The sequence below is a fragment of the Capra hircus genome, chromosome 22, assembly GCF_001704415.2.
Source record: "Capra hircus breed San Clemente chromosome 22, ASM170441v1, whole genome shotgun sequence".
In the NCBI taxonomy this organism is placed as follows: Eukaryota; Metazoa; Chordata; class Mammalia; order Artiodactyla; family Bovidae; genus Capra; species Capra hircus.
The window spans coordinates 15,300,320-15,317,199 of record NC_030829.1 but is presented as its reverse complement, the minus strand read 5'-3'; the positions used below and the strand labels follow the sequence as shown (position 1 = coordinate 15,317,199).

At 38.1% G+C, this 16,880-nt stretch overlaps 1 protein-coding gene across 2 annotated transcripts in view; it reads left to right on the top strand.

Moving 5' to 3' along the window:
* The window catches only part of ANO10 (anoctamin 10), a 212,068-nt gene that overhangs the window by 47,500 nt on the left and 147,688 nt on the right, over positions 1 to 16,880 (top strand). For both annotated transcript variants that reach the window (XM_018066945.1, XM_018066946.1), the window contains exon 11: positions 3,561 to 3,689. In XM_018066945.1, the coding sequence (XP_017922434.1) occupies positions 3,561 to 3,689 (129 nt within the window). The remainder of the gene's footprint in view (positions 1 to 3,560; positions 3,690 to 16,880) is intronic.

The following is a 16,880-nucleotide window of genomic DNA, read 5'->3' as shown; positions in this document are numbered from 1 at the left end:
TGAAACTCTCAGAAACATAGGAATAGAAGGATATTGCTTCAACCTGATAAGGAACATCTATTTCAAAAAGCTTAAAGCTAACAACCATACTTGTTAGTGAAAGATTGAATGCTTTCTAAGATTAGGAACAATGCAAGAATGTCCACTGTCCCTACTCTTATTGAATATTGTTTTAGAAATTCTAACTAGCCTCCTCAGGCCAATTATGTCTCCAGTTTACCCACCCACTGACCACACGTACATGAGGAAGCCCAGTCAAGGTCAGCTAGACCAAAAATATTGCCTAGGTAAGCATAGTCTAAGTTGTCCACCTGCAGAATAATGAGCTAAAGAAATGATTATTGTTTTTAAGTTACAGAGTTTGAGATGATTTGTTACACAGCAATATCTAACTAATATAGGAAGACTCAATATCCTAAATGTATCGGTTCTCCTTTAATTTACAAATAAATTAATCTACAAATTAGCTTATAAATGTAGCACTGTCCCCATGGGAGTTCTTCTTTTAATTAGATAAACTTACTGTCAAGTTCACAGGGGAAAAGAAATGAAGTAGAATAGCAGGAAAACTCTAAGGAAGGTCAGGGGCACGCCTTCCTACGTATTAAAATGTGTTACATAACCTCAGTTGTTAAAGTAGAGTGGTGCTGCTGCATTATTCAGACAGATCAATGGAACAAAATAGAAAGTCCAGAAATTCAGTATGTGATGCAGGTTAAAATCTGTTAAATGGAGAAAATCATCGACTATCTACTGATAGTATTGGGGTAATTAAATCTCCAAATGAGGGGGTAAGGGAGTTTGTGCTTCAAAAGTTAAGAGGGGAAAAAAAGGCAAGACACAGAAGGAGAGAAGATATTCACAACACATATGTCTACCAGACAACTTGTGTTCAGATTATGTGAAGGACTCCTGCAACTCAGTAATAAGACAATTAAATAAAAACATGGACAAGATTTGAAGAAATGCTTCACCAAAGAATGTATGTAAATGATCAATGAGCTCAAGGAAAGATTTAGAATTAGCTACCGGGGAAATGCACAAGAAAACCACAGTGAGATCACACTCTATACCTGTTTTAAAATGGAAGACTACAGCTTTCTTATCCATTCATCTGCTGATGGACATCTAGGTTGCTTCCATTTCCTGGATATTATAAACAGTGCTGCGATGATCATTGGGGTACACATGTCTCTTTCAATTCTAGTTTCCTCGGTGTGTATGCTTGCAAAACTAAATTGCAATTTGTAAAAAAAAAAATAGTTCAACATATACCTACCATACCCCAGCACCTCTGTTCTTAGAAATCCAGGGGAAAGAACATATCCTTGCAAAGACTGTACAGGAGTGTCCATAGTAACTTTATTCAGAATAGTTCAAGACTGGAAACAACCCAATTTGCCAAACAACCCACTAGCTAAATGGGTAAAAAAATCATGATATATTCATACAATGGAGCAGTACTCAGCAATAAAAAGAATAAAGTACTGATAACGTATAATATGGATCAACCTCAAAATCATGTTGAATGAAAGGAGGAGACATAAAAGCATATATACTGTGTGAATCTATATAAAATTCTGAAACAACAAACTAATATATAGCGATGAAAAAATAGATCAAAGTTTGCTTGGTGCCAGGTATAAAGAGAAGGGTGGACTGCAAAGCACTGTGAGGAATCTTTGGGGGAAAATGGAAATATCCTGTTTGTGATGGTGGTTTCCCAGGTGAGTATAGCTTAATAAAGTGTACATCATAAATAAGTGAAATTTATTGTATGTAAATTATAACTCATGATAAGTGATATTTTAAAATAAAAGTTTAGATAGAAATGTATTAAAAATGCAGGAAGCCAGAAGCTGTCCTGTGCTGCCGATGGGAAGGTGAACTGGTCAACCCTGAGTTCAGCTTGGTACTGTCAGAATAACGAACACAGTGGCACCTTTGGCTCAACTATTCCACTTTCAGGAATTTATCCTACTTCCACACTTCTTAAAGGATGTGTTTGCAAGGTTTCTAATTATAGCACTGTTTGTAATAATAACCAAGAAGGAAATGATTAAATAAACCTTGATACATTCATGCGATAAAATACTTAAGCAGTTGTGACTTCAGGCTTAAGTTGTGACTTAAGAATGATGATCTCTGTGTCCTGACACAAAATAACTTACACAGCATTTTAAGTGACCAAAGCAAGGGACTTGACAATGTGTATTACGCTGAGAGGAGAATAAGAAAGTATTTGTGCAAGTTTGCTTGTATTTGTTTGCAAACAAAGTGTCTGGAAAGTTATATAAGAAATTAATAATAGTGGTTATCCTATGGAAAGAACAGAAACTGACAAGGGGGAGAAAGGGGACAAGGAGACTTCCCTGTACACTGGTAACATTTGATTTTTGATTGAATTTATAATAATTAAATAAATAGAAATTTAAAGCTATTTTAAGAGAAGGTAAAGTCCTATGTAGATTTGTTATAAAGAAAACTGTCAAAAAACAATAAGATTACACAAAGGATTTTTTAAAATACAAGATGGTAGATAATCTTCATGGGACTAGATTTCATTAAGTTGAGATTAGATAATCTTCATGGGACAAGATTTTATTAAGTTGAGCTTCAGTCATGTTTTGCTTCTATATTTCTAGTGGTAATTGCATTTCTTAGAATTAGTAAGTTCTGAAGTAGTGATCACCAAGTGCCGTGCACACAAAAAAGAAAGAACAGTGGTCACAACGTTTCCCCAGTCCACACTCAGTAATGTGTACTGGTCTCCTCGTGGGACCCTGGATCACAGAGTCTTAGTAGGTCTCAGTGGGGCCTGGTATCAGTGTTTTTCTAAAGTTCTACAGGTGAATTGGTAAATGCCACTAGAAAGGAATCATTGTAACTGGTGCCTTGGGTATGGCTGAACCAGATGTGATGTGTGGTCTGTTAAGTAGGACAGTTTTACAAAATGAATTCTATTTAAAGTCATCTTTGTTTTTGAATGTAAAACATTCCCTCTGATTGCACTACTTTAGTTTCCCTTCAGATATGCATAGAGTCAAGTAACTTTAATAGTGTATTTTTCTTGGATGTGTTCCAAATTCAGGTCCCTGGCCACCTCCAGTTGGAAAGATAGAACATATTGTTTGGGATATTCAAGCCTAAAGTATCTGAAATACCTTCTAACAGTATGTCTTTTTTGACCTAAATAAAATCATGGCATTATAGCGAAAAAGTTTTGCATGTTCTTGGAATGTTTAGAACTAAGGAAAGACTTTTTCTTTGACTTTAAATAATATGAAAAAGAAGGAGGAAATACGGACACAGTCATTGTGGTTTTTGGGCTTCCCAGGTGGTAAAGAATCTGCCTGCCAGGGCAGGAGGCATGGGTTTGATCCCTGGGCCAGGAAGATCCCCTGGAGAAGGCAATGGCAACCATCTTCAGTATTCTTGCCAGGAAAATTTCCATAGGCAGAGGAACCTGGCGTGCTACAGTCGACAGGGTCTCAAAGCATCGGACACGACTGAGCACACACGCAATTGTGATTTTTCATTTCACTTTTTTTTTCTTTCAGTTGGCTTTTGAAACAATGAGTGTTATATCTGTGGTCACCAACTGTGCTCTGATTGGAATGTCACCACAAGTGAATGCACTCTTCTCAGAGTCAAAAACAGACCTCATTTTGATCGTAGTAGCCGTGGAGGTAAGTGAACATTTAAGTCTATTTTAAATAGTCTCTACGTCAGATGCCTATGTTTTTCTAAGGCAGTGATGTCTCTGCCTGTCACTGATGGGCAGTTCAGTGACTTGCACTAACTAGTTAGAAGGCAAAGCAGTTCAGGTAATGGGAACACATGAGGATCCAGGCTGTGCATTCCTGGTTGTTGTCTACGTACAAAATAGTCACCATGGTACAAACAGGACTGTTACTGTTCCATCCATTGTGCTGGTGTGTCTAGTGCTGAGGAGATAAATCCTATTTGAAACAGAATTCTGTGGACTTAATGTTTTGTTTTTTTTTAGTCAGTTTTAGGGAATCTGTAACTTCTACTTTCTTGAGCGAATAAATCCTAAGAAATACTTTTTGATCATGACTTGTTTAAAGTCTCATTTGCAGCAGGTATGGGATTCATCGTAAAACAATCTAAAACTCCAAGATGTAAAGAATAGGAAGACTCACAATATCACATACAAAGTATAAGTTGGCTGTCTGTGTATTTCTTTGATATGTAACTTGTTTATCATATTTCTGAATACAGATTACTGTACATCTTGAAAATGAAACTCTAATCAATAACAAATGGAAGAATTTGCAGGAATTTTCTTGTTGTGATTATAGTTGTCAAGGATACTGTGATCTTTCATTTTTAGACACTAAAAAAAATAGAATCGTAGTAAAAGTTTGTCAAAGCAGAACTTAGTAGGGTCACAGAGCGGTGATTCAGGACTTAGGGCTAACCCTAAGAAATGAAATTATGAACTTGTACGTTTCTGGGAGTAGAAGAAAGAGATTCTGCTTTGTTCTGTTGGCTCTTTTAGCATGTTTGATAGGAATCTGTGTTCATGATAGAAGATGTGTGTAGAGTATGCATTTCGGAGAAGGATTTTAGACAGCAGCAAGTAGGAAGAGAAAGAGAATGTTTTGCAGATAAAAGTAAGCCTGTTGTGAATTTTGTTGGCTGAACAGGATTTTGGAGAGCTATTTGCAAGGTGACTTACCACCTGTGGCAGTGAAAGAACAAGACAGAGGTCCCTCAGACGGGATGGCCAAACGACCAGGCTCACAGTGCATCTTCTTGATTTAAGACACGGCCCTTAACTCTGCAGATCTTGGAGGTTGTCTTTGTCAGCACGTCTGGAGCTCATTAGGTGCTTTCAGCTTTGGGGCTGGCTTTCACTTAAAAATCATGAGACTCACAAGGAACTGACCAGAATTCCAGGTAGTTAATTTGCCATAAGGAGACTTTTCCAATGCTTATAACAGTCCATGTTCAAGTAGAAGTGGAGCTGGTTATTAGACAGTTATTTAGTGAATTTAGTGGCAGAGAAAGAGGAGTGTAATAGTCTTAAGAGATGCAGAAAACCTAAAAGTCATTCCCTCCCTCTGTCTGAGCTGGGTCACAGTGTCCCGCATCAGCTTCTAAGCAGTGATGGATGATTTCAGCACTTCCCACTTCTTGATTTTGCCGTCACTTTTCCTAGACTCCTGGCTGGCCCAGTCTTCCTATATATTCCCGTTCATTAGGCCAGTGTTTTCTTTTGTATCCGTGATCTCTTAATCAGATAGCAGGAACTGATCTCTTAATCAGTTTTAACGGGAACTGTGTTGTTGTCCTGAGGTTCTAACCCTTATGCCTCCTCTTACCATTTTAGTCTCTTCCTGTAGTATTCAAGCAACTATTTTACTGGCATTATCTAAGTTGGTTCTTCAGAGTACAGCAGAAATAAAAGCCTCGATTAAAACCTCTTGTGAGGAAAAACCTTGTTTTCTATAGGAAACTTATTATTCTTCAATTGTGACTTTAATTTTTACTTTGTTACATTTTTAAGCCTTTTATTTTGAAATAATTATGATTCAAAGGAAGCTGGAAAGATAGTACAGAGGGCCCATGCACCCTTCACGCAGTTCGTCCCAATGGTTACAACTTACATAACTGTAACATGATTTTAAAACGGAGACCTTGACACTGGTGTAGTGTGTGTGTGGTTGTCATTTTATAACATGTATTGATTCATTAAACCCCTACAGTCAAGATATGTGCATTTCCGTCATCACAAAGGTTTCCCTCCTCCTACCCCCTTATAGTCACACTGGTATTCTCGTCCCTCAGCTCACCTCTGTGAGCATCAGTGGTCATGAATCTCTTCTCCATCTCTATAATTTTCTCATTTTGAGAATGTTATAACATAACATTATATGTTATGTTATATGAATGGCAACCTATAGTCTGTGAACTTTTCTTTGGTAACTTGTTATTAGTAAATTGTGTCTCCCCCAAAAGTCTGTTGAATTCCTGACCCCCAGCACCTCAGAATGTGACCTGATTTGGAAATGGAGTTGCTACAGCTCTAAGTAGTTCCAGTGCGGTCGTATTGGAGTAGAGGAGACCCTTATCCAGGATGACCATTGTCCTGACAAGGAGAGAAGAGACACAGAAACCCAGGGGAGGGTGCTCTGTGATGAGGGAAGCAGAGATGGAAGTGCTTTAGCTCCAGGCCACAGAACCCCAAGGACTGCCGTCAACCGGCAGAACCCAGGCAGCACCAAGGGAGGAGTCTCCCATCCAGGTTTCAGAGGGAGCAGGGCCCCTGAAGCCATGACTTCAGACTCCTAGTCTCCAGACTGTGAGACAATACATTTCTGTTGTTTAAACCACCCGGTTCCTGATACTTTGTCGTGGCAGGCCTGGAAAACTGTGTTGTAACCTTTCTGTTTGGAGAACTTCTTTAACCAGTGCTAGCACCAAATTCTCTTAGCTTTTCTTTATCTGATCACTTTTTTCCCTCCTCTTTGATTCCTGAAGGATAGTTTCATAAGGTATGGAATTCGTGGATTACAATTCTTTTCTTTCAGCACTTGAAAAATATTCTGGCACTTCCTTCTCCAAGGTTTAGGTGAGGAATCTGTTTTCATTCAGACTGATGGTAGCTACTGTTGCACTTTTCCTCTGGTTGCTTTCAAAGTGTTTTCTTTACTTTTAGTTTCCCCAGATTGAGTTATAATGGGTCTTGGTGTGGATTGATTGATTTGTTTGGGGTTTACTTCACTTCTTAGATCTTTAGGCTTATTCTTTCACCAAATTTGGGAAAATTTCAGACGTTGTTTCTTCAGATACTCTCTTCATTCTTTTCTCCATCTGGGATTCTGATGATCTGAATGTTGTTTGTTTGTTTGGTTTTTGTATTTTCCTACAGATTGCTAAGGTTATGTTCAGCTTCTTTTTTTTGGCCTCTTTTCTCTCTGCTGCTCAGTTTGGGTGAATTCTATTCATATTCCTCAAGTTCACTGATTCTTTCCTCTGTCATTTCCACTATACTATTGACCCCATCCACTGAGTTTTTAAAAGTTTCTGTGATTACATTTTTCAGTTCTAAAAGTTCCATTTAGTTCTGTGTTATAATTGTAACATCTGAGTTTTGTTCGTTTTGCTGAGATTTTCCGTTTTTCCATTTGTTCCAAGAGGATTTGTACTTGATTGTTGAAACTTTTTTTTGCAATGACTTATATTCACTCAGGCTGCTCTAACAAAATTCTGTAGACTGGCTGGCATAAATAAGACATGTATTTCTCACAGCTCTGAAGTCTGGAAGTCCACAATCAAGGTGCTGGCAGATTTGGTGCTTGTAAGGGCCTTCTTGGCTTGTTGAGAGCTGCCTTCTTACTCTCTGGTGTCCTTTTTTTTTTTTTTTTTTAAGGTCACTAATCCCATCATGGGGTTGTACCTTCAGGACCTCATCTCAACCCTCCTGTGTACCACTGGCTTCGTGAGAACAGAATGATGTCTGCTTTTCTATCTCAGAAAATAGGCTACTCCCTAGATTAGTGACTAAAACACTATAGGGATCCAGTTCAGTGTTTAGATGACTGTTGAATTAATGGAGTTTTTAAAAGGAAGCTGGGAATTTCAGTGTTTATTTAAAAAGGGAAAATGGGTATTTTGGGATAAATTTATTTTCAGTATTAGTTATATATCTATATTTGTTAGTGTATAACATTTTCTGAGTCCTGCCTGTACAACACATCCTTTTCACTCCTTAATTAAATTACACTTGGTACTGAGCGTGGCTTCCCAGGTGGCACTAGTGGTAAAGAACCTGCCTGCCAATGCAGGAGATGTAAGAGATATGGGTTCGATCGGGAAGATCCCCTGGAGGAGGAAGTGGCAACCCACTCCAGTATTCTTGCCTGAGAAATCCCATGGACAGAGGAGCCTGGTGGGCTATAGTCCATAGGATCACAAACAGTTGGACACATCTGAGCAGCTAACTCTGCTCTATGTATATTTCACTGAATCTGGTGCTAAGAGAAGACTAAACCATCTTTTTATTTTTGTCTTCAGGGATTCTGCTCCTTCTGTTTTGTCTTTTTTCATTGAAATATAGTTGATTTACAGTGTTGTGAAGAATTCTGCTTCTTAATGTAGTCAAGAAGAAATGGATATCTAAAACCACTCTGTGCACACCCACAGATATCTTTAGTTTAGTACATTTACCAGAGATGCAGCTGGGCAGGAGAAGGACATGCTAAGTAAATGGTCTGTGGGGCAGAAACCCATGAATTTCATTCAAAGACAGCAGACCCTTTCCTGTCTATATCTTTTTCCTGTGGTGAGCTCTTGGGGCCTCTGTAGCCTGTTTTGAAAAGTCCTGGATGTGACTTCATTCTGATTTCCCAGAGCAGTTTGAAAAGCACCTTCCTCCATGCTGGTGGAGACATCTGACTCAGAATTCTGACCCTATTTTAATCTACTCTGAGGATGTCAGGTGTTCCTGATGACCTGAAGCATAGGAGACAAAAGCACAGCCATGGACTCACTTAGAGTCAGTCACGACATAGAAGAAAGGTATTTAAAATTAATCCACATAGGCCAGAATGCCAGCAGTGTCTTAGGCTGTTCTGTTTCTTCTTCGTTTACACCTCCAAATAAGAAATATTTCCTTTGGTTGCCAAGGCTAACTTCCTATAAGAGAGGAATGATTGTGTTTAGTGTGTGCTTATTTTGATGAGGATATAACTGTAATGGTACCAATATTTACTAATATGGAGATCATTACTAATGTGGCAATCACCCAGAATAACTCAAAGGGCCAGGAGGTATGAGGAGGTTGTAATAGATAAGTGTGTACTGCTCTTTCACTTTCTTTCTTTCTTTTTCTTTTATTGTAGTAAAGCATAAATAACATAAGTTTACCATTTTAACCTCTTCTAAATTTTTAGTTGTATTAATAAACACATTATGTGAAATTTACCTTCTTAACCATTTTTAAGTGTATAGTTCTGTAGCATGAAGTACCTTGATTTTGTTAAGCAATCATCACCACCGTCCGTCTCCAGAACTTTCTCACCTTCCCCAACTGAAGTGTTGTACCCATTAAATGCCAACTCCACATTCTACCCCCCTCTAGCCTGTAGTAACCTCGAGAAACCTGATGTAGGTGGAATCATACAGTATTTATCCTCTGACTTATTTATCTTAGCATAATGTCTTCAAGGTTCATTTATGTTATGAATTTCATTTCTTTTTAAGATTGAAAATGCTATTCATGTATACCTGTATATCACATTTTATTTATCTCTTGATCCATCAATGGACAGACACACTGCCGCTTCCACCTTTTGTCTGTTGTGAATAATGCTGCTACAAACATGGGCGTTCCGGTGTCTGTCTGAGTTCTGTGCTTTCACTTCTTGTATGTATATAGCCAGAGAGTTGCTGCTGGATTGCGTGGTGATTCTAGGCTCACTGTTTTGAGGACCCTCCCATCGTAACCTCTGCTGTACCATCTGTCATAGCAGCTGCATCATGTATATCCCATGAGCAATGCACAGGGGTCCAGCTTCTTCATATCCTTGACAACACTGATATTTTCTGTTTTTTTGAATAAGTCATCCTAATGGTGTGAGGTAGTTGAGCATCTTTTCATGTGCTTATTGGCCATTTGTCTATCTTTTCCAGGGAAATGTCTATTCAAGTCCTTTGCCCATTTTTTAATTGTGTTGTTGATTTTTCAGTTGTTGTAGGAATCCTTTATATATTCTAGATGTCAGTATCCTATTAGATATATGATTTGCAAATACTTTGTCCCATGCTGTGGGTTGCTTTTTCACTTGATTGATACTATCCTTTGATACACAGAAGTCCAACTTTCCTATTTTTTTCCTTTTTTTTGCCTTTGCTTTTGGTGTCGTATCCAAGAATTCATTACCAACTCTAATGTCATGATGCTTTTGCCCTATGTTGTCTTCTAGGAGTTTAATAGTTTTAGATATTAAGTCTAGGTCTTTGATTTAATTTTTGTATAACTAAATTTGTATATGAAAAGGATCCAAATTCATTCTTTTGCATTGGAATATCTAGTTTTCCCACAATCATTTGTTGAAAAGACTGTCTTTTTCCCCAGTGAATGGTCTTGGCACCCTTGTCAAAAATCATTTGACCATATATGTGGGGTTTATTTCTTTGCTCTTTATGCCATTGGTCTGTATATCTGTCTTTTTTCTGTAAGCCACTTTATTGTGGTATGATTGACATACAAAAAGCTGTGCATATTTAATGTATACAATTTGATGAGTTTGGAGACAAATAATAGCTCTCTTTATGCCAGTACCACACTGCTTTGATTACTATAACTTTGAAGTCAGAAAATATGAAACTGCCCAACTTTGTTCTTCTTTTTCAAGATTGTTTTGGCCATTTGGGTGTGCGTTTGCATGCTTTTAGTAACTATAGTTACGTAGTTTCTGATGTTTTAAAACTATTGTTCAAAAGCTGGGTTATATTGGTACAGATTGGCATTGAAATCAGTCCTCCTCTTCTGCCACGGTATTGTATTTGAAGGTTTATTTGTTTTTATTTTCTTTACTTTCATATAATTGAGTGGACCTAGCTTTGGTTTCTAAACTGGGAATTTTAGGGAATTCCCTGGCGGTCGAGTGGTTAGGACTCTGTTTCACTGATGAGGGTGCAGGTTCAGTTCTTGGTTGGGGATCTAAGATCCCACAAGCTGCATGGAATCCATGTGTGGCCAAAACATGAAATTTCAAATAATAGAGAATTTTGTGTGTCAGAACAAAATCAAGCTCAGAGAAAGTGTTATAAGTAACCAAAAAAATTGAGTACGTTAGCTAATTTTATTTCAGTGTTGCTGAGACCTGAGCTGAATGCCATCTGGTCTTGTAATGAATCCAATAAGTGGAAAGTTTACAAATAAATTAGAAAATGTAAGTTTTTGCTTTCTTATCATATACATTTAAAAAACTGAAATTCTAAATTCAGAATATTATGAAAAGCCCATCAAAAGAATTAGTGGATCAAATTAATATTTCTAAGATTTCTCTCTTTGATCGCAAATATGTTTTCCAAATTCAAGTCTTAAAATTATATTTTATTTCCTATTTTTCTTATAGTTTAGGTAAAATGTTACTATTGAGTTAAAAATTTAAAAAGATATTTTGTTAGTAGTATATTAAATAAACAACATGGTGTACTTTTATATATACATTCATGGCCCATGGAAAAGTAGAAATTTCACTAATTTGAAAAGGCTATAATAAATAAGCTATAAGTATATGTAAAGTGGATTCTTATATAATTTTTAACATCTTCATGGGAAAAGAAATTTAAGACATTTTAAAGGTTTTTTCCTCTAAAGTAACATTTAAATACATTTATGTGATGAGAATCTGTTAACAAAGAAGACATAGAAAATGTACCAATTTAATATAGTTCATGTTGAGAGTTAGTGTTCTCATATTTAAATTGTGGATTAATTGGTCATTTCAGCATGTTTTCTGGTTCACATTTTCAAATCCAGGAAACTTTAATTTTTATTTAGGTTTTTGACTCTTCAGAGTTTTTAAAAATAATTTATTTATTTGGCTGTACCAGGTCTTAGTTGCAAGGCATGTGGGATCTAGTTCCCTGACAAACGATCAAACACAGGCTGCATTGGGAATGCAGAATCTTAGCCTCTGGACTACCAGGGATGTCTTGGATTAAAAAATCCTGTGTTTCTTTCTTTTTTTTAACTTGATTGAGTGTGCAATGTAAAATTGAATAAAAAACAAAAATAATCTTCATTTTATGTTGGTAGCTATATCGTGTTACAACTTTTGTGTATTTACTGCCATCTAGTGTTGTAAAAAATCATGACATTTTTGTTTGTATAATAGTTGCAGAAATTTATTACAGACTAAGAGAATAGCCTACTAATATATGAAACTATATCATGGAATCATATAAAAATACCATTTTCTAGGTTAAAATAGTCAAATGCTGGGAACTTCATCAAGTTCATCCCACAGGATTAAATTAGTACCTAAATAGTCTCTCTTAAATAATCATCATTATTCTCACTTCTGAGACAAATTTAGCTCACTTTTTATTGAAGGATCACTGTTTTAAATGCGGAGTTATACAAAGATCTCCAATTCCTAAAAGATAGAAATGGCCTAAATTCCTTTAAATATCAAATGTTTGATAATTTTACTTTAGTGTTAAATGCGCTCACAGTTTTCTTTTAATTCTAAACTTGGCAAGATGCTTCAAACATATTGAATGCTAACAATTCACCTAGTAAATGCTGTTCTTTTTCAATGCTGAAATGAATTAACTTTTTACCTACAAGTTAGACTGCATTTCTTTTTTTTTTTTCTTGAGGTTTCTTTCCATTTCTTTATTTTTTTTTAAATTTTTTAAATTTTAAAATCTTTAATTCTTACATGCATTCCCAAACATGAACCCCCCTCCCACCTCCCTCCCCACAACATCTCTCTGGGTCATCCCCATGCACCAGCCCCAAGCATGCTGCACCCTGCATCAGACATAGACTGGCGATTCAATTCTTACATGATAGTATACATGTTAGAATGCCATTCTCCCAAATCATATAGCCAGTTAACAATGTTGTGATAGTTTCAGGTTAGAAATTACACTGCATTTCTGATGGTTAGGTTCTGGTGACCAGCAAGCCAGTCTGCACCATGCATGTTTAATTGATAGTTTTTAAAAGATCACTCTATTGCAGTTTCTTCTTCTTCTCTCACTTTTTTTTTTTAAAGAATGTAAGTTAAGTTTTTTTTTTTTTTTTCTAGTGCAGGCAGGAGGAGAAGGGGGTGACAGAGGATGAGATGGTTGGATGGCATCACTGACTTAGTGGACATGAGTTTGAGCAAACTCCTGGAGATAGTGAAGGACAGGGACGCCTGGCGTGCTGCAGTCCATGGGACACAACTTGGTGACTAAACAACAGCGAAGGAAACAGTTGATTCTCATCTCTTTGTAATGACTAAAGGTGTCTCCCGAGAGGGAACCGAACCTTTAGGATACTTTTATGCTCTGACTCAGGCTTCATTTTCCTCTTTAAAAAAAAAAAATTAGTTTCGGACTTAAAGAAAAGTTGCAAACATAGTACAGTTAATTCCTATGTATCCCTTTATTAGGATTACTAATTTGCAACATTTTGCCATATGTGTGCTTGCTCTGTCTGTTTCTTGACTGATTTACATCTCTATCTACTGATACACCGAGATATTTCACACTACGGAGATTCTATTTCTGCACTGCCTTTTAATGCATTGTTGCCCTGGGCCAGTCACCCTGTCTCATAAGCTCATTTCCTTGACTGCCTGAAGCCAGTGCAGCATCCTCCCCAGGAATGCTCTGAGGAGTAGGGCAAGAAATGAAATGTGTGTATCCCTGATCAGAAGCGTCTGGCATGGAGCAGGTGCTGAACGTAATGCAGGTCTTGTTATCACCTTTACAAGGCAAGATATTGTGCATGTGAAATGCCAGACACAGAGCTGGGCACCTGGTCAAGGCTCAGGGGATATGAACTGCAGTTCTAACCATCTCTGCGTTAGCAGAATAAAACTTTTGTTATCTTTGTCAGGTCTTAATTGCTGCGTTCAGGATCTTCATTCTGTCATGCAGTATCTTTCTTTGCAGCCCTCAGACTTGCTAGTTGAAGCACCCTAGCTCAGTAGTGGGGGCGCATGGGCTTAGTTGCTCTGCAACATGTGGGATCTTAGTTCTTCAACCAGAGCTCGAACCCACGTCCTCTGCATTGCAAGGCAGATTCTTATCCATGGGGCACCAGGGAAGTCCCTAACATCAACTTTTTAATGAAAGACTTTGCTGTACATTTGGGAAATACACTAACAAAAATCCCTGGGCAAAATATTAAAATTATATTATTTATAAGAAAAGGTGAACTGACTTTTCTGTATGGTACAGTGGTTAAAGAACATAGGCTCTGGATTCAAATCCTGACTCCAGTTTGATAAGTTATGTGTCTTTGAATAAATTTGAACAATTCAGTACAATTGTTATGCTGACAAATGAATAAAAGCACTTGGTATGCTTACCACAGTGCTTGGCAAGATTAAGTATTCACATTTGTTAGTTATTATTGTTGTCTCAGAGGAAAATACCTGTTCCCATAACAATCTTTTCACCTGGATGAAAGGTCTGATTAAATTTTTGGATTTCAGTTTTGAAACTTGCCTAGGAGGGAACCCGCAACCAACTCTTCATCTGATCTCCACTTCCCAGTGTCAGAGCATGTGTTGGGCTCCTAGGAAGGTAAAGGTTTTTGACTTTTGGGTTAGAGTCCTTTGGGATGGAATTATTGAACTGGGGGTTTTCCTTCTTCCTTTTTCTTCATATAGTCTTGGTAATTTTCTGGTCTTTTAATGCACTGTCCCCCTCTTCAGTGTTATCAAAACGAAACATTGCTCTGTGTTCTCTTAACAGTGTGGGAATAATTAAAGATAGTCAAGGTAAATTCTTTCATTGGATATATTAATTATTGTGTGCTTATAATATGGCAGGCATTATCAAGGTGTCTCAAACGGTGAAGAATCTGCCTGCAATGTGGGAGACCTGGGTTTGATCCCTAGGTCGGGAAGATCTGGTGAAGGGAGTGGCTACCCTCTCTAGTATTCTTGCCTGGAGAACTCCATGGAGAGAGGAGCCTGGCGGGCTGCAGTCCATGGGACCAAAAGAGTCGGACACGACTAAATGACTAACACACACTCACATACCAAGATGTAGTCCTGGCTTTAGAAATTCTCACAGATAGAATCCTCCAAGAGCTAAATCACAGTGCAGTAAGTAGAAGGCCACTTTCCTATCCTCCCCCTTGTGAACCAGCTCTTCCCATCCCCTCCTGACAGTCCTCCCACTGGCATAGACTCTCCCAGCCTGCTGGTGGGGGTCCATGGGCAGGATGTCCACTCACTGAGTGAAGTACTCACCAAGAGGCATTTAGTTCCCAGTCTGTTTTTGTGTGGTATTCTCGCAACTGTGATTGGCATAAATTAATTAAATGGAATGAAAACTGATGAAATGTGTGTGCTAAAATAGAGAGAGCCATCATTTTCATGAAAACCTTTGGAAAGACTCCATGAAGACAAATGACTATCAGATTGGATAAAGATGAGTCAATTATAAAAGATTAGGGAAAATCATAAAAATGTGGGCAGCTTCCAGATTTTGTTTTCATACTGCTTCACAAGTGTCTTAAAATTTGCACTCTTCTTGAAAGAAAACAAACCTAGGAATCTTTGTCATTGTCTCATGGGTGTTATTTATGCCTAGAAGACCACGACAAACCTAGAAGATCACTGGATCCTCCTCAAAGAAAAGGCCTTGGCTCCACATTAAAAGATTTGCAAATAAATGTACATTTAAATGTTTGCTTAAATCTAACATTAATGGTTGGCATTTTTAATAGATCCTTATTCTGACTAACTTTTTGTATTAGCTGAGCAATTTTGACCTAGGTGAACCGCCTGAAAGAGCTTCTGTCCTTGGGGAATGTGGGATTAGCAGCCTGGCCTTTAAGTTTGTCAGTTAATGGGAAATATTTGTTTTGTTGAAGGACCCAGTGCCCTCCAAATTGAATGTTAGTACATAATCTGTTTAAATATGACTTTGTTGATGTCCAGTGTTTGTAAATTGCTTTGCATTCTTTTAAGATATTAACACTGGTAACCTAACCTATTTCTTACCCTGGCAAGTTTAGGAAAAGGCAGGTCTCACACCTCTGAAAGAGATCAGTTTTTACTCAGAATGGAGCTGCTTTCAGAAGAAGAATTTTGCAAGGGTTAAGAATTAGAAAACTTGACAGTTTCTGTACTCTCTTAAGTCATAATTTCAAAGTCTAGCTACATTATTTTCTTTAACGTGAAATTGGAAAATTCCCTGTATATTCAAATGCAAATACTCAGTATATCCACAGATAAAGAAAATGACTTGGGTTAGTCAACTTTGACAACTGTCACTCTGGTCCCCTCTAAGTGCCTTCAGAGCCTCCTGTCAATTACCTGTTCCTTCAGGTATCTCCTATTACATCCCAGCCTGTGCTCCCCACCCTCAGCCACAGACCTGCTCAGTTCATTGGCTTCCTCTTGGCTTTATCTGCCTGCCAACCACCTCCTTACATGACAGCAGACTTCCCTTTCGGATACATAAACCAATTCAGAGTCAAATCTGCCTCCTTTCTCTGCTTTTCTATTTTATTCTTTGGAGAATGGGGAGATAAGAAAGCATTTGGGCTTAATTTTTTCCCCCTAAGATGGCCAGCAAGTTGTGCTTCAGAAAATTGAAAGTAGATTTTGAGAGTGTAAGAAATCTCCACTCTTTATCGTATCAGATGGGATGTTGAGAAGAGCCAGTCCAAGGGGAGTTCATCTGGGGAGGCCTTGTATGGCAGAGGACCTCTGTGAAGGAAGAGTGGGACACTGGGGCAGTTCCAGAGGCAGGAGTGAGACGGGAATGGTGCCGTCACACCATGTGGGTTTGCTTAGAGTGAAGAGCATGACTGGGGAGATGGGGGGTAATGGGTGGAGAATTGGATGGAGGGCTCAGAGCTCAGGAGGAAAACTTCACATTGTATGTACATTTCATTACAAATTGGTCCCTTTTCATATGCTCAGAGGCAGAACCACACTAGTCTTTTCCCCTCGTTAATGTCAACTCTACCTGGCCATTCCCAATGATACCTGAAAATGAATAGGTTAAGAATTGAACTTACCATGTCTCTGCTCCTTTCCTTATGAGGGGGTAGCTGCTTCATGGAAGTATGAAGGGGGTGAAGTGGGTTCATGCCTCAGAAGCCTGGCCTTGTGGATGTAGACAGCTTTGGCTGTCCTCCGACCTGGACCACACCC